This window comes from Grammomys surdaster, unplaced genomic scaffold (assembly GCF_004785775.1).
Source record: "Grammomys surdaster isolate TR1022 unplaced genomic scaffold, NIH_TR_1.0 125679, whole genome shotgun sequence".
NCBI classification, from domain to species: Eukaryota; Metazoa; Chordata; class Mammalia; order Rodentia; family Muridae; genus Grammomys; species Grammomys surdaster.
In genome coordinates, this window is record NW_021620516.1 from 1,118,410 (window position 1) to 1,142,823 (window position 24,414).

The 24,414-nt window shown below is 41.0% G+C and overlaps 1 protein-coding gene across 7 annotated transcripts in view; it reads left to right on the forward strand.

The window, feature by feature from the left end:
• Positions 1-4,453: 4,453 nt before the first annotated feature.
• Cpeb2 (cytoplasmic polyadenylation element binding protein 2) overlaps positions 4,454-24,414 on the forward strand; it is a 55,256-nt gene continuing 35,295 nt past the window's right edge. For 2 of the 7 annotated variants that reach the window (XM_028787814.1, XM_028787815.1), the window contains exons 1-4: positions 4,454-6,289; positions 8,453-8,734; positions 9,464-9,553; positions 15,669-15,759. In XM_028787814.1, the coding sequence (XP_028643647.1) occupies positions 4,664-6,289; positions 8,453-8,734; positions 9,464-9,553; positions 15,669-15,759 (2,089 nt within the window). In that variant the 5' untranslated portion in view covers positions 4,454-4,663. Of the gene's footprint in view, positions 6,290-8,452; positions 8,744-9,463; positions 9,554-15,668; positions 15,760-24,414 lie in introns of all 7 variants that reach the window. The other 5 variants (XM_028787813.1, XM_028787816.1, XM_028787817.1 and 2 more) reach the window with 5 other exon arrangements.

A 24,414-nucleotide genomic window follows, 5' to 3' on the forward strand; every position in this document is an offset into this window, starting at 1 on the left:
GACCCTGCTTTCGGAAATCAGGATGCTGCAGTGAACACATCTGATAACGTATTTTCCCTATAGGTTTCAGATCTAATGTAAAGGTCAAAAATGTATGTTAGTAAGTAGTTTGTCAGGCATAGAAAGAAATCACACAACCTATGAGGAACAGGGAGCTTGAAAGGGGGTATAATTTTGCAGCATGTCGGGGTTGAGGGGGCAGAGAGGGTAGTACTGAGTAATGAACCTGAGCAGTAGTCAGATCCTCTAGAGGGAAGGGAAGGACAGAGAAAACATAGTTAACAAAGGAGATGATTAAATTGGCTTACCTGATATGAGATGGGTAGTTTAATAACGGCTGTTGGCCTTCTGGAGATGCTGAGAACTATTTAGTATACAAGGTGAGATGATGCCTCAGCAGGCCTAACCTACTGAATCTCAGCAGGCTGAAGATTAGAGAATCCTGGAGAGTTGCTAGTCTCTTGTGCTTGTGGGAAGGCTGAAGTAGCTGGGTTGGGGTTTGTGAAAGACAGAATAGTAGTGGCAGGAGCAGGGCAGATACATGCACAAGTAGAGGGAGCAGGTGAAAAGCACCCTGCATTTCTCTAGAACGCTTTATATCTAGGACACTTCTAGAAGGTACTGTCTACTCTGGGAAAGGGTCTTTGACCTCATTTAAGCCTTCTAGGAAATAATCTGCTAGGCTTGTCCAGAGATCTGTCTAGGTCCAATCTGTCTGTTAGTTGGTTCTAGGTCCAATCAAGTTGACAACCAAGATTAATCATCACAAGCAGAGACTTAAAATAAGTGAAAAGACAGGCTCAGAAAAGATGGAGTGAGCTGTTGGTATTAGGAGGCTGATACTCTAGACAGTGGAGACTGCAAGGACAATGAGCTAAGAAGACTTAGCCTGGTTTGTTTAAAATAATCACCCCATTCTAGGTCAGAAGGAGGTAAGGAGAGTCAGGAGGAACCTTTGGGTCTTAAGAGCATTCACCTATTCTGAGAAAGTATATTTAATGGGATTGACATGATGTTTTCCATTTTGAAAGGGGCATTGCAACTCTTATGTTTACAGTGGATTATAGGGTTGGGAATATTACACTTTGCAGCTCACTCAATCGCATTCTTCCAACTGGAGACTTAGAAGATGAGAATACCAATCTAAGAGAAAGAGAGTGGCAGCTTGGACCAGATAGGTTGTGGTTGGAGTGTTGAAAGGTGACCAAACTCTGGCTACAGCTTAACAACTGGAGAAGCAGTGAGTTCTGATAGCTTATACATGGTACAGATTTGGACATCAAGGCTGGCTTCAAGGCTTTTTGACCTTAGCAAATGGAACTACAATTTGAGGTGTTTCTGAGACATTCACTTGGATATTTAAATAGGTACCAGTGAAAGCAGAAAGGGGAAGAGTAACCAAAGAGGAACAACCAAAAGTCAAGGGGCTTGGGTTTTGTTTTTCAATGATGAAAGGTGGTAACTGATACATTTTTTGTGTACCTGGGAGTATTTCCAAGAGAGAGGAGAGATGATGATAAAAGCAAGGGGGGAAGAACTATTGGAGCTAGGACCTGAATAGGAGGGGGTGGGTGTGTCAATGGAGGATCTGCCCTTTTGCAGGTAGACAGGCCAGCCATTGTAGCAAGTAGGAAAGAAAGTCAGGTGTCCATGGACAGAGGCTGACCTCAGGTGACTGCCTTCCTTTCTCAGTGAAACAAGCAGTCAGGTTAGCAGCTGAAGGTAAGACTAGGAGAGTTATGATAAGAGGTTTTAAGATAGAGCAAAAAGTACGATAAGGTCTTTTACGACTGTGGCTTTTTGAATTTTGTCTCAATATGTATTTATGGATCTTAAGACGTGTGATTTGAGATCTACTGGATAAATTTAAGCTAAAAACAGAATTCTTCGCACCCACCAAGAGTAAGGATTGCTTAATAATGTCTTCTGGTTGCACAAACATATGTGGGTTTGGGTGCATATAAAGTGGAAGCAAAAATATACTTTTAGTGTTTGCCCAGGATAGTGGGAGTGAATGAATGAATTGCTTATTTTGACTTACATACATCTGAGATCCCAAGAAGTACAAAATCATATTTAGCTAACAGAGAACGGGGAGTTATCTACATGTATAAGAGGATGGTCCTTATAACATCTAATCTTACTATAGTCTGAATCAACCCCTTAGTTAATGATCATAGCGTAAACATATTTTCAGATAAAAACAAGATATAGACTCCTAAAATCTGAGTTTGGAACCTATTGTAAGACCACAGGCCTTTCTCTACCACCACCATCAACCACTTACACATTACAGGAAGCCTTTCTCTCTGGACATTTTCACACATGAGCAGCTCAGCAACTCCAAAGTTCTAGATGTTAGAAAAGATCTTTCCCTCTTATGAAAAACGGGGCCTTCACAACACTCTCCAAGGTGTTTAACTAGTGAGTAGAGGGCACGACAGGTTGGAATTTAGGATCTGTTGCACTGAAAATGAAGTTTGACCTCATGAATGATTAAAAAAATGTGATGGCCCTTGTCCAGTTCAGAGGGCTGTCAATCCTTTGAAACAAAACCTTGCACTTAAAGCACTAAGCAGTCTTGTTTGTGTTCAAACACTGGTGCAGAAGGGCATCGAGAACTTAAATAAGTGTTCTCTCTAGTCTGTACTGAGCACAGAGTGAGCTAATGCTTATGTTTCTTTTGAAGACGTCTTGTTTCCAATCGAATACACTCTTACTTAAGAAAAAACTATATCTGTTCTTAAGACTTCATTGGCCTTAGTTCCTTACTTTATTCTTTATCCCTGTAAAATGAATTAATACTATCTAAAATCTCTGAGCTAGAAATAGACGTTTGGGGAAAGTTTGAGATAGACTGGCATGAAACTTACCTTGACCTCAGCAATTCTCCTGCCCCATCCTCTCAAATGCTTGGATCACAGGCACGGACTTCACTGACATTTATTGATATACTTTTTATTCTAATGCATGCTGCCTTTTACATATTGTCATTTAAAGGAAGCACTGCTCCAGATCAATATTTACCTTGGTTGTCAAATATGATCTAGAGATTAACTTTTAAATAGCTTTCTGCTTATCAGGCTACTTTCTCAAGTATTTATCAATTCTATAAAATATGTTTTTGGGAAACAGCTTATTAGTTTATCACACATCTTGAAACAAGATGAGGAACCAAATTCAACTGACAGAGAATGAGGCTTCAGAAAGACGTACATTTACCTACTTTCTTAAGAGGACAGTAAGTTAGAACATCATTAGTCCAGTCTGAATCAACTCTCTGTAAACTCGAGATTTTAGTCGGTATTTCTGGAATCCATTCAGTAGTTTCACTTTTCTAAGCACCAGAGAAACTTAAAATTAAAAAATAAGAACACACAATTCTTACTTTATTATGTCGTGTGGATCGGTTATTATTGAGCTACACAGTCAATTATGCCTTTCTCTGTGTAAAATGTTCCTGTGGGAAGGAATTACACGGGATTAAGTCCCCTTCTAGCGCTCCTCTGAGCTCTACACGGAAAACCTTTTCCTTTCCATTTTGCAAGCCTCAACAAGTCCGCTGCTGAGTCACAACCTCCTTTCCCCCCTGATGTGAGAAATCTTTCTCCCTTGAAAATTAATAAAGCTTCGGAAATGTTCCGATTAGAGTCTCCCAGGGGAAGGAGGGAGGGACGCCAGAAAGAACTTGTAGAGTAGGAGTCAGGCACGCCCGGGTCCTGGTAACAGCGCACCCAGGGCTTGCAGCAGCGGGTCTAGGAGGAGCTGGCCTCAGAACCTACTCGGTGCACGCCTTTGCGAATAAACGCGCAGAGAGCCCTGTCAGCTCCCAGACTTTGTTCCCCGTGCTGAAGTGACAATGTTTGCTACAAAAGGCGTCGGTGTTTCACTCTGAAAGACAAACTAAAAAAAAAACGCCTTCCCGCGGTGGCAAGGGTGGGTGACAGCACGCGCGGCTCGCACAGGCACACAGAGCATGGGACCTTTCATGATTCCTGCAGCTTAGCTCCCTTGTCCTGGGAGCCGGTCTGGGACAGCGGCACCTCACGTGACCCCAGGGGCTGGGAAAGGGCGGGGCCTGAGGAGGGGGCGCGTGCGACCCGGACAGGAGGGGCGGTTGCCCAGAAACCGTCCGCAACGCCCGCGCGTGCTCGCCTTCGTGCGCACGCGCACGGTGCTCGAGACCCATTAGCCGTCTCCCCAACTTCAACCGGCTTTTTCTTTTTTTTCCCCCTTTCGGCTCCATACAAGGTGTTGGACTGAAGGGCGCGCGGCGCGCGCCCGCTGCCTCGCCGGGTCCACAACGTATGCTAATGAGGGGCGGGGCGGGGCGAGGCCCGCGGCGGCGCGCTCGCGCGTGCCGGGGCGCGCGACAAGGGGCGGTGCGATTGTGAGGTGGCTGCTGACGCACGTTCCGGGGTTCTTAAGCGGCGAGGGCGGCGGCGGCCGAGGCAGCGGCGGTGGTGCCGGAGCCGGTTCCGGGAGGCGGCGGTGGCCTCCGTGAGGGGCGGCGGGGCCCAAGTCGGTGCCCCGGCTCAGTCACAGTGTCCCTTTCCCATTGACCCCCATCCTTCCACCACGGCCGCGCCGCCACGGCTCCCGGGGCTTTCTAGGCGGGGCAGGGGACGGGGTGCGTCTCCTGCCGCGGCCGCCGGCCTGATAAATGCGGGACTTCGGGTTCGGGGTGCTGCACACTGCCCTGCTGCGCAGCGGCAGCCCCAGATCCTCGCCCGGCGGCAGCGCCTACCGGCCCTTCGCCGCCGGGCCGCCCGCCACGCCCTTCGGCCCGCTGTCGCCGCCGCCGTTGCCTGTCACCGGCTTCTCCGAGGCCGCCTCCCCCTTCGCCATCCCCTCGGGCGGCGGCGCGGCCAGCTCAGCCGCAGCTTCCTCTTCCTCCCCGCTCGTGGCGCATCAGCAGGCCGTGCAGGATGAGCTGCTGCTCGGGCTGACACAGCAGCCGGCGAGGCCGCTCTCAGGGGCGGCGGCCGCAGAGCAGCTCCCCAGCCACCACCCCGGCGGCGGCACGAACGCGGGTGTGACCCACCTCCTCCCCTCCCAGGACTTCAAACCGAGTCTGCACCACCCCTCCTCCTCCTCCGCCTCCTCCTGCTGCTGCTGCCGCACCTCCTCCCCGCAGGACTTCAGTAAGCGGCAGCAGCAGCAGCTGAGCAGCCAGAAGAGGAAAGAGTTGAGCCCGCCACACCGTCCCCACCCTCCGGACGCGAAGCCGCCGCCGCCACCGCTCCACTGCCCCGGCCGCTTCAGCCCGCCGCCACCAACGCCGCCGCCACCACCCGGGCCGCTCCTGCAGTCGGCGCCGCTCGCCCAGCGCCCGCAGCCGTTCAGCCTCCCGCACACGCAGCACCTCCCGCCGCAGGACTTCGCCCCGCGGCAGCGCCCGGCCGACCTGCCCCAGCTCCCGCAGCTCCCGCCCTCGCCGCCCGCAGCTCCGCGGCGCCGCCACGGAGGCGCGGGAAGCCCTCGCCAGACCCCGGCCGCGGGCGAGGGCAGCGCCGCCGAGCCCCCCAATGCGGGCTTGCCCCCCTCGACGCCGCCGGTGAACCCCGCGCCGGGCTCCATGGAGTCGCCCAACCACCCTCTGCTCAACAGCCCCAGCACCCTTCTGCCCGGCGCGGCGCTCGGCACCAGCGCCTTCAGCAGCCTGCAGAGCCCGGACCTGCCGCACCCGGGCGGCGGCGGGGGCGGGGGACCCCCCGGAGGCGGAGGGGGAGGCGGCTCCGCGTCTCCGCCACCGCTGCCCGGCTTCGGCACCCCCTGGTCGGTGCAGACCGCGTCGCCGCCGCCGCCCCAGCCTCCGCCGGCGCCCCAACAGCAGCCACCCCAGCAGCCGCAGCCGTCCCAGCAGCCGCCGCAGCCGCAACCCCCGGGCTCCTCGGCTGCCACCCCAGGCAGCGGCGGCGGCGCGGGCGGCTCTCTGAGCGCCATGCCGCCGCCCAGCCCAGACTCGGAGAACGGCTTCTACCCCGGGCTGCCGTCGTCCATGAATCCGGCCTTCTTCCCGAGCTTCTCGCCGGTGTCGCCGCACGGCTGCGCGGGGCTCAGCGTGCCGGCCGGCGGTGGCGGCGGTGGCGGCGGCTTCGGCGGCCCGTTCTCCGCGCCCGCGGTGCCCGCGCCGCCCGCCATGAATTTACCTCAACAGCAGCCGCCGGCGGCGGCGCCGCAGCAGCCGCAGAGCCGGAGGTCACCCGTCAGCCCGCAGCTGCAGCAGCAGCACCAGGCGGCCGCGGCCGCCTTCCTGCAGCAGAGGAACTCGTACAACCACCACCAGGTACGGCGGGAGGCGGTGGGGACAGGAGTCGGCCGCCCCCTTGAACGCCCAGCTCGGGGCAGGGCGGCAGACTGGGGGTCGGGGCAGCGGTCTCGGGAGGGCGTGCGGAGAGTGACCAGCTGGGGCCAGTCCTTCCCCGGGGTTCCCGAGGGGACCGGAGCCGGGGCTGTTCCTTTCTGGAGTTTGTTCTGCACTGGGCTAGGGAAGCCGAGGCGGCACCTGCAGCCGCACCCGCGGGCTGTCACAAGCCGGCAGGAACTGTCAGGGTGCGCGCGGCTGGCGGCCGCGGGATGGAGTGCTCTCGACTTTTGATCTTTTTAATGTTTGGTTACTTCTTGAAGGCTTGAAGGCCCAAGGCACCCTTGAATCTAGGTTTTAATGTGTTTCCTCCTAGACGTCTCCACATGGGTGTGTACCGGAATCAAGGGGGATATGTGGTATCATGAAATGACACCCAGCAAGCTCTTGGCTAGTCTGCGCCCTTTCTGACTCAGGAGGTTTTCTGTTATTGCCCCCCACCCAGGGCAGACTTTGGGTGGCCGCTGAGTTCGCGGAGGTTGAGAGTTTCGTTGTCGTTTAGTGGAGATTTATTATGGTGATCATTTGAAGTCCAATGTCAAGATGAAGGATTGGCATGGAACCAAAATTCGACCTTAACTGGTTCTTCTCATAACTTTTCTATTGACCAAAGTTTTCAAGAATGGATGCTGATTAAATTAACCAAAGTAACAGTTAACAGTTTATCGAAATTAACCCAAAGTTAACAGTTTTGTTGAATTGTCGTTTGTGCCTCAAGAATGGGGAAATAGCAACTTATGAAGGAAGACACCATTTCCCATGGTTTATACGAACAACTGTCTTTCGTGTGCCATGCTCTTCTTTAACTACAAGTTTGCCATTGAAATTGATAGGTAATTTTGAATTCCCAAAGTCAAAATGGAACGTTAGCAGGACATACTGCCGTGATTCATATTTCACTGCAGTATGCTCCAATAAACAAAAAGAAATGAGTCTTACCTTGGCGTATAAGAGGTCACACGGCTTTCATATGGAATTTTAGGTCGCTGGAAAAGAACTTTGAACTGTGAGTCATTTAGTAGGCAAAATAAGGCCCTAGTCCACGGGGTAATTGTGCCTGGGCTGCACTTTTCAACTATGTGGAAGGTGGAGGCTGTGTTTGTGCATGACTAAATTAGCGTTTAAAACCCTGTAGTAGCATCCAGAGATACTGGATGTCAAGGTTTTAAATTTTCCTTATAGGAAACGATTAACTTCGTGATTACCATATTTATTGGGTTTTAGGAAAGTCATGATCTATATTTCCAATGTCTAAAATCTTCCTAGAAAAATTTAGTCTTAGCTTATTGACAGTAAAAATATTAGCAATTCCCAGTTCCCTTTAAAAAGGTATTGTGAATTTTCCATATTTTGATGACTTTTCTTGCCCATCGGCTCTAGATTGGAATATAATTTGCTTTTGAATGCCAATGAACTTAACAGAGACTCGCCTTAAGATTACTAAAAATAAGCAAAGCCTGTGGTTGTTTATTGTGTATCTCAGTGGATCCACCTATGGGTAGCATCAGATAATTGTTTAGCAGTTCAAGGATAATTAAGTGAAAGAAAAATAAAATTGGAATAAAATACCTTAAAAGTTAAATTAACAATTTAGAAAAATGAGGGTTTTTCCCCCTGTACTGACCTGTCCCATAAAGGCATCTTCAATTCATTCTTAATGTTACCACTGTTTCTTGTTTTTGCTTTGTTTTCCCAGAGAAGCGCAAGCTGTTTAGGAAGCCTAAGGTCTGAAATTTTGGTCCCATAGCTGAGATCATTAAGACCACTTAACTAATACTAATTTAACCAGCAGAATATTGGTTGCTTTAAGGATCTTCAAAGCTAACTTCAGCTTTAAAGTGTATTTTTAGTAACTATCATGAGACATCGCTACTTATAGTAAATAGTAGGGTAAAAACTTCCCCTAACACTAAGTTAACAGGATCTCAAATAGCAAGATTGGAAGACCTCTTATTGTAAGCCCCTTAAGAAATATCCTATTGGCTTTTGTGTTTCTTTCTTTACGGTCTCATTAAATTTGTAATTCTAAAACTTGAATTATACGCTCTCTAAGGCCTGTAATTTAAATAGATGTGTCTTCCTCAGCCTCTTCTGAAACAATCTCCTTGGAGCAACCATCAGAGCAGTGGCTGGGGCACTGCGAGCATGTCCTGGGGAGCAATGCATGGCAGAGATCACCGTAGAAGCGGAAACATGGGAATTCCAGGGACTATGAATCAGATATCGCCACTGAAGAAACCGTTTTCGGGTAATGTTATAGCACCACCGAAATTCACTCGCTCTACTCCGTCACTGACTCCAAAATCTTGGATTGAAGATAATGTGTTCAGGACAGACAACAATAGTAACACACTCTTACCCTTACAGGTAAGAATGGTATGTAAATATCCTCATTTCTAATGTTTCTCTTTTAAAATAGGAAGTGGGGTGGTTGGAGGCATCAGTAGTTGAATAGGAAGATTAACAAAATTAACATTCTAATTTTTAAGCATATCATTTAATTATAAAGGGTAAAATACACAGAGAAAACAGAGAATTTCTCTGTAAATACACAATGAATGGAAATAAAGCTTCCAAACATTTCAAAAACTATGTTTCTTTCATACAGATTGAAGCCTTTAACTGGCAGTTCCTTAAAAAAATGCTTGTTAGTTATTGCTAAATAGACAAACAAAATTTGTCTTTCTGATTATATAGCTAAGATTAAAAAAATTGTAATTGCAGTTGTGCGTAGGTTTTTCTGTGGTCAGCTGTGTACGTGTTAGAGTGTTCTTAATACAGCTGTAATTGTGGCACAATAATATTAAAATTCTGAATCTAAATTACCTCACTGCTTCAGTGACTATAAATATAGACTGTGTGTATGTGATTTTTTCCAACTAATAATGGCCTAATAATATTAATGGAAATTATTTTTTCAGGCCTGTTAATATTTTGTGATTCTTACAAATGAGATTCGGTTTTTCTCAAAACTGTTAGAGGATGAAACAAAAATTTAAGATAGTTTGATTGTTTTTTGTTTCTATTTTTTTTTTTCTTGGGTGGGATGGGGAAGAGAACTGCTCATTTCTGATGCAAACTTCTATGCTATTGAAGGTGAGATCTAGTTTGCAGTTGCCAGCTTGGGGCTCAGATTCACTCCAAGATAGTTGGTGCACTGCAGCCGGAACATCCAGAATAGACCAGGTAGGCTGCACAGTGTGTGTTTCTCAGGATCGTGGCTAGGAGTTTAGTATTTACATTATGAATAGGAGTAATCAATTACGTCACTTATGCCATTTAAGCATATGTCAGAGATTATTAAAGCAATTTAGTTTTTCAATATCATTCAATTTAAATTCTTCAATACATTTATTATCAAATTTAAGAGATTTGTAGTCATATTTTGAGATCATAACAAATTTGTTTATTACAATGAGTTGATTATGTATTCAAGAGCACCTGACTTTAAACATCAGTCAAACTAAACAAATACTGTTTTTCTTTCAGGATTATCTGAAATTAAAATACCATCTCATACGTTGATTCATGTTTTAAGAAATCTTCCAGTAAATGCTTGTCATGAAGTTTGATGCATTTGTTTTGCAGTATATCTCTGAGTAGCGCCTTTATAATTTAGTTTTTTTTTACCTTTATAGAAAAAAACCTTATAGTGTTTTTATTCTACATTTTATTATTGCTTTTATCCTACAAATTATCTTCAACATCTTTGTGATTTAAAAATGCTCCCTATCTTTCTGCAGACTGAATATAAATGTATTCTGGCGCCAGGCGGTGAGGATTGTTAGAGGAGCGTAGAGACCTCAGATTACATGTTCTCCACTGTAGATCCCAAGCTTGACCTTTGTTTGAGATTTTGTAAGTTAAGTGAGTGGAGCTATATAACCCATAGCTAAGGCTCTTCCTCAAGTAATTTAGCAACATGAACTGATTTTTTATGAAGACTGTCTAGGCAGATTAATAACAAGACACTTTATAGCTAGCCTTTCAATCTAAAGGACTAGCACTAACTCGAGTCATCAGTTACCAGCTGCCGCTGCGGACCAGCCCTGCCTGTTTGTCAAAGTTGTCCTGCCAGGGGCTCAGCATGGAAATAGTAGTTATCCTGTAGTTTTCAGCTCGTTATCTCGTTATCAATGTAAACTTGCCACTTGTCTGCTTCTGCTTCTCTTTCACTCAGTCCCAGTTCACTTGTGCTGTGGTAGCAGTGTCATACTGTTTAGATTGAATCCATGATTGCTGTAAAGAAGTTAGGTTGGGAGAGAAAAGTGATTGTAATTATTTATTTTGAAGGTGGAAAGGGAAATATGTTCAGAGAGGAAGGGTAAATATAAAAGCAGTGGGCTCTGTATATAACACAAGCAGCCTTTACAAGTGTGGGGTGGTGAGTAGGGCTTGAAGTGTTCAGTTGAGCCCTAGCCACTGGAGTAGACAGAGGTGATGGTGAAAGGGCCATTTTCAGACTCACTTCTGGGACTGAGAGGAGTACAACACTCCAGCCTTCCTACTAGGCTTCAAAGCCACTGTGCCTTTCCCTCTTTATAACTTGGGATTTTAGATAGGTCCCCCTTCCCCCTCACCATTTCGGCACTTAAAGATATACTTTTTGGTAAACTGCTGAGCAATTAGTATTTGTACAGAAGTGCTGCGGTGGTGAGTTCAGTCGTGGATGAAAATAGGTGGTGCAAATTCAACTGAACTGGAAGGCAAGGCAATCTAAAACCTGAATCATCTTCTTACCTGTATTCTTTACTACTGGCTATGGGCTTTCATCTCTAGGTCATAGCCTTGTCTATAAGGAGTACCTTGAATTATGCCGGGCAAAACCTTTGTAGGCCAACCCTTAGATGGTCTCTGATCTGTTTGGCCATTTCTTTTCCTCCCTGGTCTCCCAGTTTTCCTGAACCCCAGCCTGTATTGTTCTTTCAAATTATATTTGGGGCTTGTGAGACTAAAGCCTTAAATTAAGACAATGCAAGTATATATAAACTTATTGTCTTCTTTAAGTACTCAGTCATTATTATACATTCTGCTCTCTTTCTATCTTTCTCTTATAAGAGCGTGTGGTATTTGGAGTTCTTAAAAACACAACAGAAGCATAGGTAAACTGGAAATGGTAGCATAAAATGTGGAGTAACTCCTCAGTATTCAGAAAGATTGAAATATTTAAAATGCTTCATTACTTTAATAGCTTAGCCGGTTTTTATTTTTGTGATCATACACTTTTGGTTAACAAGCCCATTGTTTTAAACTATTTAACTTATTTCCTTTAGTCTGAAATGAATCAGGTCTGCGCTATAATTAATTATAGGCCTAATATCTTAATTCAGGATACTTCAGCCATGACCTACAACAAGGTCTGAACATGAAATTGAATTTAGTACATGGAAAAACTATTTTCATAGGTTAATGTGTGTCATTTGTTTCAAGTAAAATTTTATGGATTGATATTTTTGTTTTTAATATTTTTTATGGTAAAATTTCCAATTAAAAATAATTGTAAAGCACATATAAATTAAAAATTATTATCAGTTTCTTAGTGACTCTGTGTATGCATGTGTATGTCCAGGTGTGTGCACATAATAAACATGAGGATGAAGAGGTGGCATCCCTTAGAATTGGTAACCAATTAGGCAAGAATGACTGGCTAGTGAGTCCTAGGCTTCCTCCTTTCTCTACCCGCCCAGCTTGGGGATTACAAGAAGTCTCCACCATGACATATTTTGCATGGGTTTTGGGATTGTACCTCATGCTTGGGAAGCAAGCACCTTACCAACTGAGCTACCTGTCCCGTCCCCTTACTAGATATTTCTACTGATTTTTCTTAAGCTAAGTTTTTTTTTTTTGTTTTGTTTTTCTCTTTGTTTTTGAGAATAAGATGCCACTTTATAGCTCAAGCTGATCTCAGCTTTGAGATGCCCCTGCCTCTGTCTGAACTGAAACTATATTGGATGTGACCAAAATTCATTCATTTGAGAAAACTTTTAGCACTTAGTAAGAAATCATGCTTAAAACTGTTACTTATTGATTTCCTCAAAATAGAATTTTCAGTGAGATTTTTTTATAGGTATGTTTGTGAATACTAATACATTTTAAATCAAAGTCAATTTCCTTTAAACTAAAGTTGTTTATTGCTTACTTTTTGTATGTATCAGTTCTGTAGTACATCCTGAGAAACTTATCAGTGTATGTTGGTCTGCAACTTGCTGAGCAGTTTTCAGTATTTTCACTGTTGGATATTTGCTATTTTTCCTGGAAACTACCTTGAATTAACTGGAGATATTTTCTACTAATCAAACATCCAAACTGATATAAAATAATAAATCACATTTTACAAATCTTGTTTTAGGAAAATATGTCACTAGATTCTTTCGTGGGTTTCCCTGAGAATCAGTGTGTGGTAGGAGAGCAAGGCCAGCATGTCGTGATACAGTGGCCTTGCTTCAGGGACCCTGAACTTCAGGAACACAGGGAGCTTCAAGCTCAAACATGGCCAACAGTAAAGAAGAATGGTCTTTCCTAACTGTGTTTGAGCAGTGGGTGTTTTCCCTAGGTATTTACTGTCTTAACTTCAGATCTTTAACTAGTTTAAAAATATAATCTGCCTGCCTATTATCCCCATACAAGCTGTGTCTAATGTATGGGTAAAGAATGATCGTAACATAAGCAATAGACTTGAAGAAGCAATGATGTGTTTTCAGTTATTCTATTTTTTACTATGTAGGACTCTATTGTCTTATTTCTGTAAAACTCCCCTTAATTTATTACCAGGTGGTTTTCATATTGTAGAGTAGGTTCTATATGAACTTTTCCTCAGAGTCTGAGTTTTTGGAAATGTCTTAGTAACTTTCAGATAGCCATGCAATGATAGCTATAAGATGCATTGCCATGATTTTCTGTATTTGTTAGTATGTCAGGATTGCTGTATGCATCCTTTATTTCTAAATTGTCTCACGTCTTCATTATAGTTTTAAACTGATGACAATCTAGATGAATAAATCTTTTACAAGTATCCTTATCTTAGAAGAACACATCTTTTTTTTATAGTCAAATATAAAGCATTAAATGTGATTTGTTTTAAACTGTTGTCTTGAAAAAATAGTTCTCAACTATAATATGTATCCTTTCAGTAGGTAGAAACTCATTTGCTAGCAAAGCTATTTTGCTATTTGATACTTGCCCCAGTTTAATCAATTAACAGATTCAGGAGAGGATTAGATTTAGTCCTTTATAATTACCATTTTAATAGTAGTCTTTACACTCAAACAGCTCAACGTACATACTTTACACAGAGTTTATGGCAGAGATAAGGAAATACTTACAGGCATGTGAGAGCTAGATATGCGATTAGAAGGACCCCGACTTTAATTACTTCCGAAGTTTAGTGGAAGAATCCAGACACATAAACACGTTCCTTGTACACACTTAGAGTAGAAACAGAGTCAGTGGAAATGGAGACACTAGTAACTATGTTGGTCTTGTTTACACAAAGGTCAGCCTCTTCTCTCGTCCATTTTATGTCATTTATTGTTACAATACTTTCGATCTTTTCTAAGATTTTAAGTGACCTATAGGCACCAGTTAGTCTGGCATGGTTATTTTCTAGAAGATGGAGCCAGAGTATAAAGAGGTTCTGTGGCGCAGAAGATCACAAAGCTTAATACAGTTTATAATGTGGTCTGGCCAGTAGATTCACCTAAAACTGCTGAATAAGACCCAGGAAGTATGTGCACCAGTGTGTATTAACCTGCCTTTCATATAGTTATGACATATGTTATGTTCAATTTTGGAAAGCACTGCAGTATTTCACTGATTGTCTTTGTGCCCCTTACCAAGTTCACTTGTTCTAGTGATGAGCATTACAGATGGGGATGTTGTGTGTTTAGGACATTTCAGTTAAAGGTCACTTATTGGGTGGTGGTTGGTGATAAAGTTAGAACATGAGCCTCCTCTCTAGCATCTTTGCATCATTCAGTGTTACTACTCACCCTCTCTAATTCCTTACTAGCACCTTGTTTAGTCTACAGTGCTGATTCTGGCTCCCTAGCTTTAAAAAGCATACAACCCTAATTAAACTTCAAAGGGAAATAAATAAACAAACCTTATGTTTCTCTTCAGCTCACTCAAGACCTAGTTCTGAATGTTTTCTGGATTGTTGGTCTCTTTGGAAAATGATGAAAGCTATAAACCTTTTTTGAAGAAAATAATATATGTAAATCTACCTATGGGTGCATATAGTCCTAGCGATTTACGGTATCACCTGAAATGTGGATCCAGTTTAACCAGAGTTTTCAGAGTTTAGGGTGGTCTATCCTGCTTCCTCCACGTGTAGATGAATTTGTATATTAATGCATATAACATCCAGTTATGAGGATAGCACTGACTTATTTTGGGAAAAGACTTCCAGACTCTTTGGAGGGTATGGGCCATAGCTTGTTTAGTTTCTCACATATTTCATTGCATGTTCATTTTGTATGTATTGAACAAAATACAGTATTAAATATATAGGCACCAAATAACTCAGTGTCTTCTAGCAAGCAAGCAAGCAAGCAAGCAAGCAAGCAAGCAAGCAAGCAAGGGGATTGTGCTTTGAGCAAACAAGGCTACTGACAACACAGGAGGCAGTTCTCAGAGTTGGGGAAGGGGGAATGCACTCCTGGAGTGCCTTTCCTCCCCCCACTTTTGCCTGCCTGCCTTTTGCTGTGGAATTGGGAGAAGGAGAACTGTAAACCAGGGAAGCACTTTGGAGAGGGAGATTTGAATGTAAATTTGCCAGACATTCATCCTTTTTCTGATATTACTGTCCTGCATTTGAATTTAGTGTATAGGATGTTTATGAATTCATTGTTTTACAATTTGGATGACTAAGTCAAGTTGTAACTCTGATAGATGTTTAAAGTGTGGTGCAATTGTTAAATTCTTCTCAGAGATAATTATTTTCCAAGTGCTTATATCTACCTTCCTAAATATATGAGAAAAACATGAAACAGCTGAAAATGTTTTTATGTATAATATTTGTAAAAATAATCAGAGATTATTTCACTGCATTCAGTTAATACTGGCAATTAAATTACATTAATTTTTATATATTTTAGAGGTGAATGTGTTAAACATATTTCCCTCAATAAGAGATATTGTAGTTAACAAGATTCTTAAGTATCAGTATTTTCTTGGGAAACAAGTTAAATAATAATGTATTAATAAATTGTCTTGTTTTATGTGAGAAAGATTGTTACCTAATGTTTTTTAACTTTACTTAAAATTACATAGATCTTATATCGTTTATTTTTCTGTTTTCCAGGATCGAAGTAGAATGTATGATAGCTTGAATATGCACTCTCTGGAAAATTCCCTTATTGATATCATGAGAGCAGAACACGATCCTCTCAAGGGTAGGTAGCATTTTATAGCATTGATTTTGTATCATATATTGGCTTGTCTGCTTATGGAAAATTAGCACATATATAAAATAACTGATAAATGAAATTTCCTTAACATTCTTATTCCATATATGTTATCTTCTGTCTCTTGTTGTATGTTACATTAATGGTGAAAATCTTGTAATTGTATCACCCTGAGAAAAAAGAGGTATTAATTGTCTATGTTTTAGCTAATGTTTCTATTGTTATGATAAAATACTATAACCAAAACAACTTGGGGAGGAAAGGGTTTATTTTATCTTAGAACTTTTAGTCCATCACAAGGGGCAGGAACAGAAGCAGAGACCTTGGAGTAACACTATTTGCTTATTTGCTTCTCATTGCTTGCTCAGCTTCCTTTCTTATACAATCCAGGACTTCTTGCCCAAGGATGACACCATCGATAATGGGCTAGGTCCTCCCAATCAATCAAGCAATCAGCAAATTTATGGAGGCATGTTCTCAATTGATTCCCTCTTGCCAAATGACTCTAGCTTATGTCAAGGTGACCAATCAGTAAATAGCCAGCAGTTAGTGTATTGTGAGTTCACAAGTATACTACCTGTTGGTTCTAGTTCAGAACTCCTCATTGACTCAGAATCATGAATATTCTTTCAATCTGCAGTTTTAATCCTAGAAAGGTAATTTTCTTAGAAATGTTTGCCCTACAAACAACATGTTGTTACCAAGTAAGTTGATAACAGCAATCAGATGTCTAAGATCTTACTCAGGTCCTTTTGTCTTTCTAATCATTTCATTTTAAGGACTGTGCTATTGTTGATTTACACTACTGGAAGTTCCTCAAACTAATAAGGTTACTCTTTGGATTTTTTTTCATTGCTTTCTTATGGGTTTTGTTGTTGATCCTTGCCTCTCATATATTTTTAGGCTCTTTGTATGAGGTCTTGTTCTTTTTCTCAATGAGTATTGTTTACCTTGGATCTTCTATTTCAGAATAGAATTTACCCTGGGTGTGGTGGCACATGACTGTATCACTAGCACTCAAGAGACTGAGGCTGGACAATCACCAGTTGAGTGCCAACCTGAGCTAGGTAGCAAGACTGTCTCAAAAGTAAACACATACATACAAGAAAGAATACAACTGTTAACAGCTTACAATTAAGAATTTCTTCATTAAAATTCTGTTTTCTCTAGAAAGGAAAACTCCTAGCACAAAGTCAAGATAGTTCACTCTTACCATCGAGGAGGGAAAGCTTTTCTTTATTTCTCCTGGTCGTTTTTGACAAGGCTTCTGGAAGACACTAGAGAAAACATTCATTGCCAAACTACTCGTCATCTGTTTCTCTAGCTTCGGCGTCTTACAGAGGACCAGAAGGGAGATACAGCAACAGAATAGTGCTGAGAATAACCATGAGAAAATGACAAGGAATTCATACAGTTTGTTAGAAGAATCACAGGCTCTGAAAAAGAAAGAAGATTATAATCCTTTTGCAAGTTTTATGCATCTCTATGTTAGCCAGTTTCTGTTTCTCACTGGAATATTTTATTTTTCATATGTATTATGTCAAAAAGGGGAAAAGAAGCTTTGGGAAAACATCTCTGCATAGTACATAGAAATAAGGCTGCCTGCACTGCCATTGTGTAACTATCAACACCATTAGCTGAACACTCCTACTTGATGTTTTCTTCTTTCACCTGCTTGCTCGTTCTACTGGTTCCTGCTTTTTTTCTTTCTCCACACATTGGGACTACTACATTTGCATGGGGACGGGGATGCTGGACCTCTACAATGTCTAAGCAAAGCGATGGCAAGCAGAATAAGCAGCCAGAGTAACCAATGTGATTATTGTTGCCCCATCTTTCCTTTCCTTATATTCAGGGCAGCGCCCTGTCTTCTCTTGTCTTTTTATCTCAGAAAATCATTTCCCCTGCTTAGGACACAGACAGACTGCAAATGGGTTTCTCATAAAATCTCTCCTGAAACCATTATTTGTTTTGTCTTCCTCAAGAGATCTACCCAATAGACAGGATATGGAGAGTGCAAATTTTGAAATGAGATCCTCATTCTCTTTCTGTTGGAACAAGAGTTTGTATTACTTGTCTAATGCCACAAAACAACTCAGAATTAACTTAAGACATTAACACTATTCATTTATCTTACATAATTTCTTAAGGTTAAAATTGGAGATCAACTTGATTTTTGGCTAAGGGTCTCATGAGGTAGCAGTCTAGAGGTTGGTTGGTCCTACAGTCTGAACTCTCAGGCTGAAGGATTCCTTTCTGTGTGATTAGAAAGTTAGTGTAAAGCTACTGACAGAAACAAGCCTCAGTTCCTTGCCATATGAATCTCTCCACTGGCCTGTTTATCCTTGTTACAGCATGGATGCTGGTTCTACCTCGTCCTATCCCCAACCCCTTGCTGCCCAGAGTGAGTGCACAGATCAGTGTAAATGTCTGTGTCGCAGAGCCTAGCCTCAGATGTCTCACACCATCATTTCCATGATACTCTAGCAACTGACCAGATATGGCTCCAGATATATAAATAGGAAGAAGCTAGGACTGGTGGGAACCATTGTAGAGGCTGAGTTCTTGAGGAGTCGGAGGCAAATCTACAAATTCTCATTTACTTCCATTCATAAGTTTGGAGGAAACATAAACTACTCAAAGTGGTTATGAGCAGGAAGCAAATAGTTGAGTCAGTCAATAAAATGTGAAAAGTACTGATCTCGCTAAGAACTAAGTGACTACACTCACAGAAGCAACTTGTCAGCCCACTGTCATCTAAAATTTTCTGCTCTAGCTACTTCCCTTTTACAGAACCCACTTGAAAAGTTAAGATGGAGGTTTTTATGGTCTGCTATAGCAAATGGAAAGCTCTCTCATCTTGTTGGAGATAGACAGATGTAAATGGTGGCACCCAGATATGGAACTGACTGTGCCAACTTTATCCTTTGTTGACAGCACTGTGAGGATGCATACTGTGAAGAAAGGCAAGTTCTCTATCCCTGGGCAAAGTATAGCCTTCTGGGGAAAGATAGAGATGCATACCAAACTATAAATATATATATAGATCTATAGAAGTGGGAAATACCATGGAGGAGAAGTAAGATGTGTAGAGAGATGGAAAGTGGAAAATTATTCCTAATTTGTATGCGGAATAAAGGAAAGTCTGATACAGAGCTAGAGTAGAACAATGAAGAATTATTGGGAGGAAGTGTCATTTCATGAAAAAGCATATATGAAATTGTAACTTTTGAAGAACTGAAAGACTGGTCTCAGCTTGTTGTTGAGGGCCACATGACACTATTGGCTCATTCAGTGTTGTCAGGCACTTTACTGGGGATCAGAAACACTAACACACTGTAATGTGCTTTCCTCAGCCTGAATGCTTCTGACCTAACTGCGTTATTTATCTGCAGTGTGATCTCTCTGCTGACACACTATTTCTAATGACGGTCTTGATTCTAGGCAAAGTGCTTTCTTTCCAGAGGAAGAATAAGTGTGGAATTTTAAGTGCCTAAAGAAAATCATGCTTGGCAAGTAGAGTTTCATCATTTTACTGTTTTGTATTTGCATCGTTACTTAAAATAGTCTGTGATCTTTTTATGTTTGTGTGAGTCAGTTCATTCCCCTTTAAACAAAAGAACAAGGCAGACCATTGTTAAACCCTCCCTCCTCCTGCCCCCAACAATTTGTAAAAAAAAAAAAAGGACCTTGCTGTGCAAGCAAACACAGTGCTTTCCCTCAAACTATAAGAACAAAAAATTGAATTTTAGCTCATAAAAATTGACTTAAAGACTATAGGGAGAAATACAGTTTGTGTAACAGTTCTTGAGATGATCAGTCTCAGCCAGTCATAATGACTTTTCCACTGTTCCCTGAGTAGTTCAAAAAAAATTCTGAAACAAGAAATCAGAATGTCATTTTATGCCAACAAATATTTTGAAGTACATGCTTTTTAAAGGATTTAAAAGACCTGGGATTTTATTACCTAGTATCATCTTTATTACTCACTGATAAACTCCCGTTTTTATGACTCTGGAAGCAAGAAGCTCTGCTGACTTCAGGGAACCTGCCCCTGAGCGGTATGAACCTCCTGTTTGTGAAATACTAGATTCTTGCTCTATTCCCGTTTTGCCCTCTGTTTCTTTCGTATTGTTTTTATGAAATAGAGTAAGGTGCAAAGGCGCAAAACCCTAGATGATATTGAAGCATCTGATGTGAGAAACTATATTCTGGAAACTTGGCAACTTTTGAGTGGACAGAGGCTCTCAAGGTTATGTCAGGTCCACTCCCCACAATTTGTGTATTTTATTAAAAACACATTTCTAGAAACTCTGGTATAGGAAAACAGGGGCAAAAATAATTATGAAAAACTGTAAAGCAAAATAAATTGATACATACCAGTGATAAACTTGTGAAACAGTTTTATGGATTTCTGCTACAAAGCCCTACCTTATTCCCTCTGACAGAGGAATACAACTTCAAAATTGACTGTGGTTTCCTGCAGTCACCTGAGATTCCTGGTGCCAAAATTTTTATAATTACCAAAAGAATGTGGACTAAAATCGGATACATAGATTAAAAATCCAAAATCCAAAATATTACAAAATATAAAACTTGATGTTCTATGTAGAAAATTTTACATTTCTTCATATGTCACAATCAAAACACAGTTACAATAAAAATATTGTACAAAATTATCTTTAGACTGTATATGTAAATCATAATGAATTACATATTTGGATTTACATCTCATGTCAAAATAATCCATTGTATAACTATAAATATTAAATATTTTAAAATTCAATAATAAATCCAATGTCTGAAATACTTATGGCTTCAAATATTTTAGGTTCTATATGATTTTTTTTTTTTTGTAAAACAAAAAACAAAGGAAGCTGGTCTGTAAATCCTACCTCTTGGATGACCAAACGGAGGCAGGAGTGTCCCTGTGAATTTGAGGCCACCTTTGGGTTATACAAGAATCCCTGTCTAAAAGTTGAAAACCAAACCTATAAAAGGAAAACAAAAAGATGTGTTCTCTATGCTTTTAAATGCTATGATTTTTGAAATGCATTCATTTGTTTAATGAAAGAGCACATGATATTTTCACTTATTCCATTGAATTTTTCTTATGACCATTGACTTTTGATAAGAAAAAAAAAGCATACAACAGATATGCATTTTTCTAAATGCATCCTGATGTAGAAATAATCATTCTCATAATATATGTGGAAACTTAATATTTTATCATATAGTTACTCAGAATTGAGTTTATCTTATGAAAGTACAACTTAAAAGAGTGTAGACTTCTGTTGTCAGTGAGAGTATCTGTGGTCTAAAAGGGGAATGATAAATCTTTGTGAAAGTTATTCAGAGAAAACGTACTTGAAGTATAACACAAGTAGAGATTTTAAAGTCTTATTTCTTTATAGGTAGCTGTCTCTGTCAATAACAATATTTGAAAGTATGGGTGCCCTTATTTCCTCTAGGCATCTTTGACTATTTTAACAAATATGTAAATTATAACACTAAAACTTGATTATTCAAAACCAAAGTCTTTTCATACAGAAATTGCAGTGCATTTGTGCCAATTCAGATATATAATATTCTTTTGAAAGTCACTTGCTATCTTTCTTGTGATTTAAAATAGAAGTTTATATCTCTTTAAATGGACAATTTAATAAATTCTTATCTATAACATACATCTAATATATAATGTATAATGCTAAAATGAAGTACTTGGGATGATTTGGTCTATAAATTTTGGCTTCTTAAGAGAAGCAGTTATCTTAAAATTTTTCCTTCAAAAACGTAACATTTAATCTCTTAAAATATTTTCTATCACAGAAAGCAATTTGCTCATTAATGGAAAACTAGAAACACATAAATTTTAATACTACCAGTAGTAATGCAAGTTAAATACTATTAGCATTTTACTGTATAGTTTTTTCAGTCTTGCTTTTCTATGTATAGTTTAAGGTTTTTGCAGTCTTCATCATCTTTTCTCCCAAGCTTGTGTTTTTAAAATTAGGATGTGTATGTACCACAGTTAAAGTCAGATATGGCCACAAACTTACACCCCTCGCCCTTCATCCACTTGGAGACTTTTGCAGTTTTTAGTGGATTCCTTACTTGGTTGTTTTTATATTTTTTAAACTTTTAGTACTATGTTTTGATGTCCTGTAGCTTACCTATCATTACCATTTCCACTATGCTATTTTTATGGTTATTATAAAATATTTAATATAAATATTTATCACTGATACATCTCAAGATGCACCTATATAACTATACAGCTTTTTTGAAAACATGTAAACACATCAGGTAAGCATGCACATAATTTTATTGCATGTCTGAGGGTGTCCCCATAGCCCCGTGTAGCTGTCACTGTGAACCTTAAGAACTCTGAGACCTCCTTCATGCTGAGAACCCATGTCCTCTGATCCATATCCTTTATTTTCTGTAATCTTGAGTATTTTTTAATTTTTTTCCTTTTATTGCAAATAGATTACTTTCTCACATAAAATATATCATGATTATGGTTTCCCCTCTTTTTACTCTCCCAGTAATCCCCCATGTCCCCACCCAGCCAGATCACCCCCTTTCTGTCTCATTAGAAAACAAACAGGTTCCTAAGGGAATATAATAAAATATAACATAGTATAATTTGATAAAACAAAATTCTAACACATTGAAGTTGGACAAGACAAACAGAAGAAAAAGAGCCCAACAGAAGGTGGAAGAATCTGAGATCCACTTGTTTTTAGGGATTCTGGAATCCCTAAAAACACTAAGCTGGAAGCCATAAAATATCCACAGAAATTGTCCACTTGTCTTTTTTTTTTATTTCTACTTCTAGAGCCTTTATTAAACCAGAGAATTCAGCCAGCTGGTCTTTTTGCTGCTTCAGAAAAAAGTGCATTCATGAGCTTTAAGTCTATCTGCACTTGGCTTTTGCTGTCCCTGGTGCCAGCAGGCCTCCAGGAAAGCAGGCGGAGTTGTGGGGCAGAAGTAGTGCACAGGGTACAGGGTGCAGGTCACCGCATGTCCTTGTCTTAAGATACCTAGACCTTGTTTTGCTGGGCCTGCATTACAGTACCTTCCCACAGTAGGATGTAAATTTTGAACCTTTGCATATACAAACACACTGATTTTCTTTGTAGAAGATGACAGAACAGTATAGTTATACTTTTTCAGTTTGGGATGTCACAGTATTACTGTTTCATCTTTTATCCTGGTTCCTGTCAAGTATGATGCTATTCTAAAGCCCGTTGCATGGTTGTCTTTAACTTTCCTTCAAGCTTTGGAGCTCTAATATTTTTCATGCCTGCAGACCAGAAGTTTCATAATAATGCTTTATTAACAGGTCACACATTGCCTATATGCTTTCCTCCATTTTGCTTACTTTTGAGTTACGTATTTGTTTGGGTCCACAAATAGTTGTCTTCTTAAAAATCTAGGGCTGGATTTCATTTATAATTTCAACACTTCTATTTTAATATAAGCATTATTGAAATTCTTTCAATGATAAACCTCCTACACTCATGATCTGCTGGGTTTTTTTTTTAATAATTTGCTACTGTTTTGATTTATGTGTCTTTCTGCGGTACTGGGATGGAGTACAGAGCTGTATGTCATCACTGTTTCACCACTGAGCACTTGAAGAAATGTTCTCATGCCACGTGACTGCAGTTTTATGACCCTCTTAGACAACAATTTTCAGAACTTTGCTAATACACCTTTTAACCTTGTTTGATCTTAGTTGCCTTGTGGATATTCTGTAATGTGGAGACTATTTTTAAGTTTATAGTCCTATCTCTGCTTTCTCTACATCTTTTTTTCCTTCTGCTTGTTTTATTCTCATGATGGAAGCTGTCCTAAAATAATGAGCCTATTTACTATCCACACTTTGAAGTAAAATCCTAAAGTGGGAATAGAAAGCTCTTTGTATGCAGTTGGTTATAACTAGTAGTGACTGTAATAAGCCCATGATACCAATAATGTCCATACCTAGGTCTTCCATTGTGGTCTAGGGTGTGGACCTGGGTGTAAGTCAAGCTCTGTAGTCCTCTATGAAAAGGTGGCTGTGTATCTGTCTGTCTGGTGATTTAACAGACATTTACTGATGTTGCTGATTTCTCCTCTGCCTTCAGGGTTAGCCAGAGTTTCTTAGACCACATTCTCAGCAGTTGTCTGCTTACTTCTCAATGACATTTCCCATGCACAGAGGTGTTTGGGGTTGTGTTTTCAGTGATTTATGGTTTATGGAGTTAGTTACACTTCAAAACTTACAGCTTCTAAAAAAAATTGTTATGGTTCTCCTGTGATCCATTCTGTTCCTCTTTGCCCTGGTGAGCCATTTTAGGTGATTCACAAAGCTAAAGAGGTAAATAAAAAGTACTTGTTGCTCCATGTTTGACTGGAAGGCTGGAGTTCCTAATCAACTTGTACTTCCTTAGGGAGGAAGCTTGGGCATCCATATGTAGATCAGGTTATTGTGTGAAAGACTTAGAGAATCAGATTTCCTTCAGAGGATCTCATTTATTTCAACTATAATAAGCTCCTAGTTTCTTTTTATGTGTTTTTGAAATGAGAGTATGTCGTGGGAACACTGGCTATTATCTGGCTTTACTTTGCCTTCAAATCTATGGAAATGCCAAG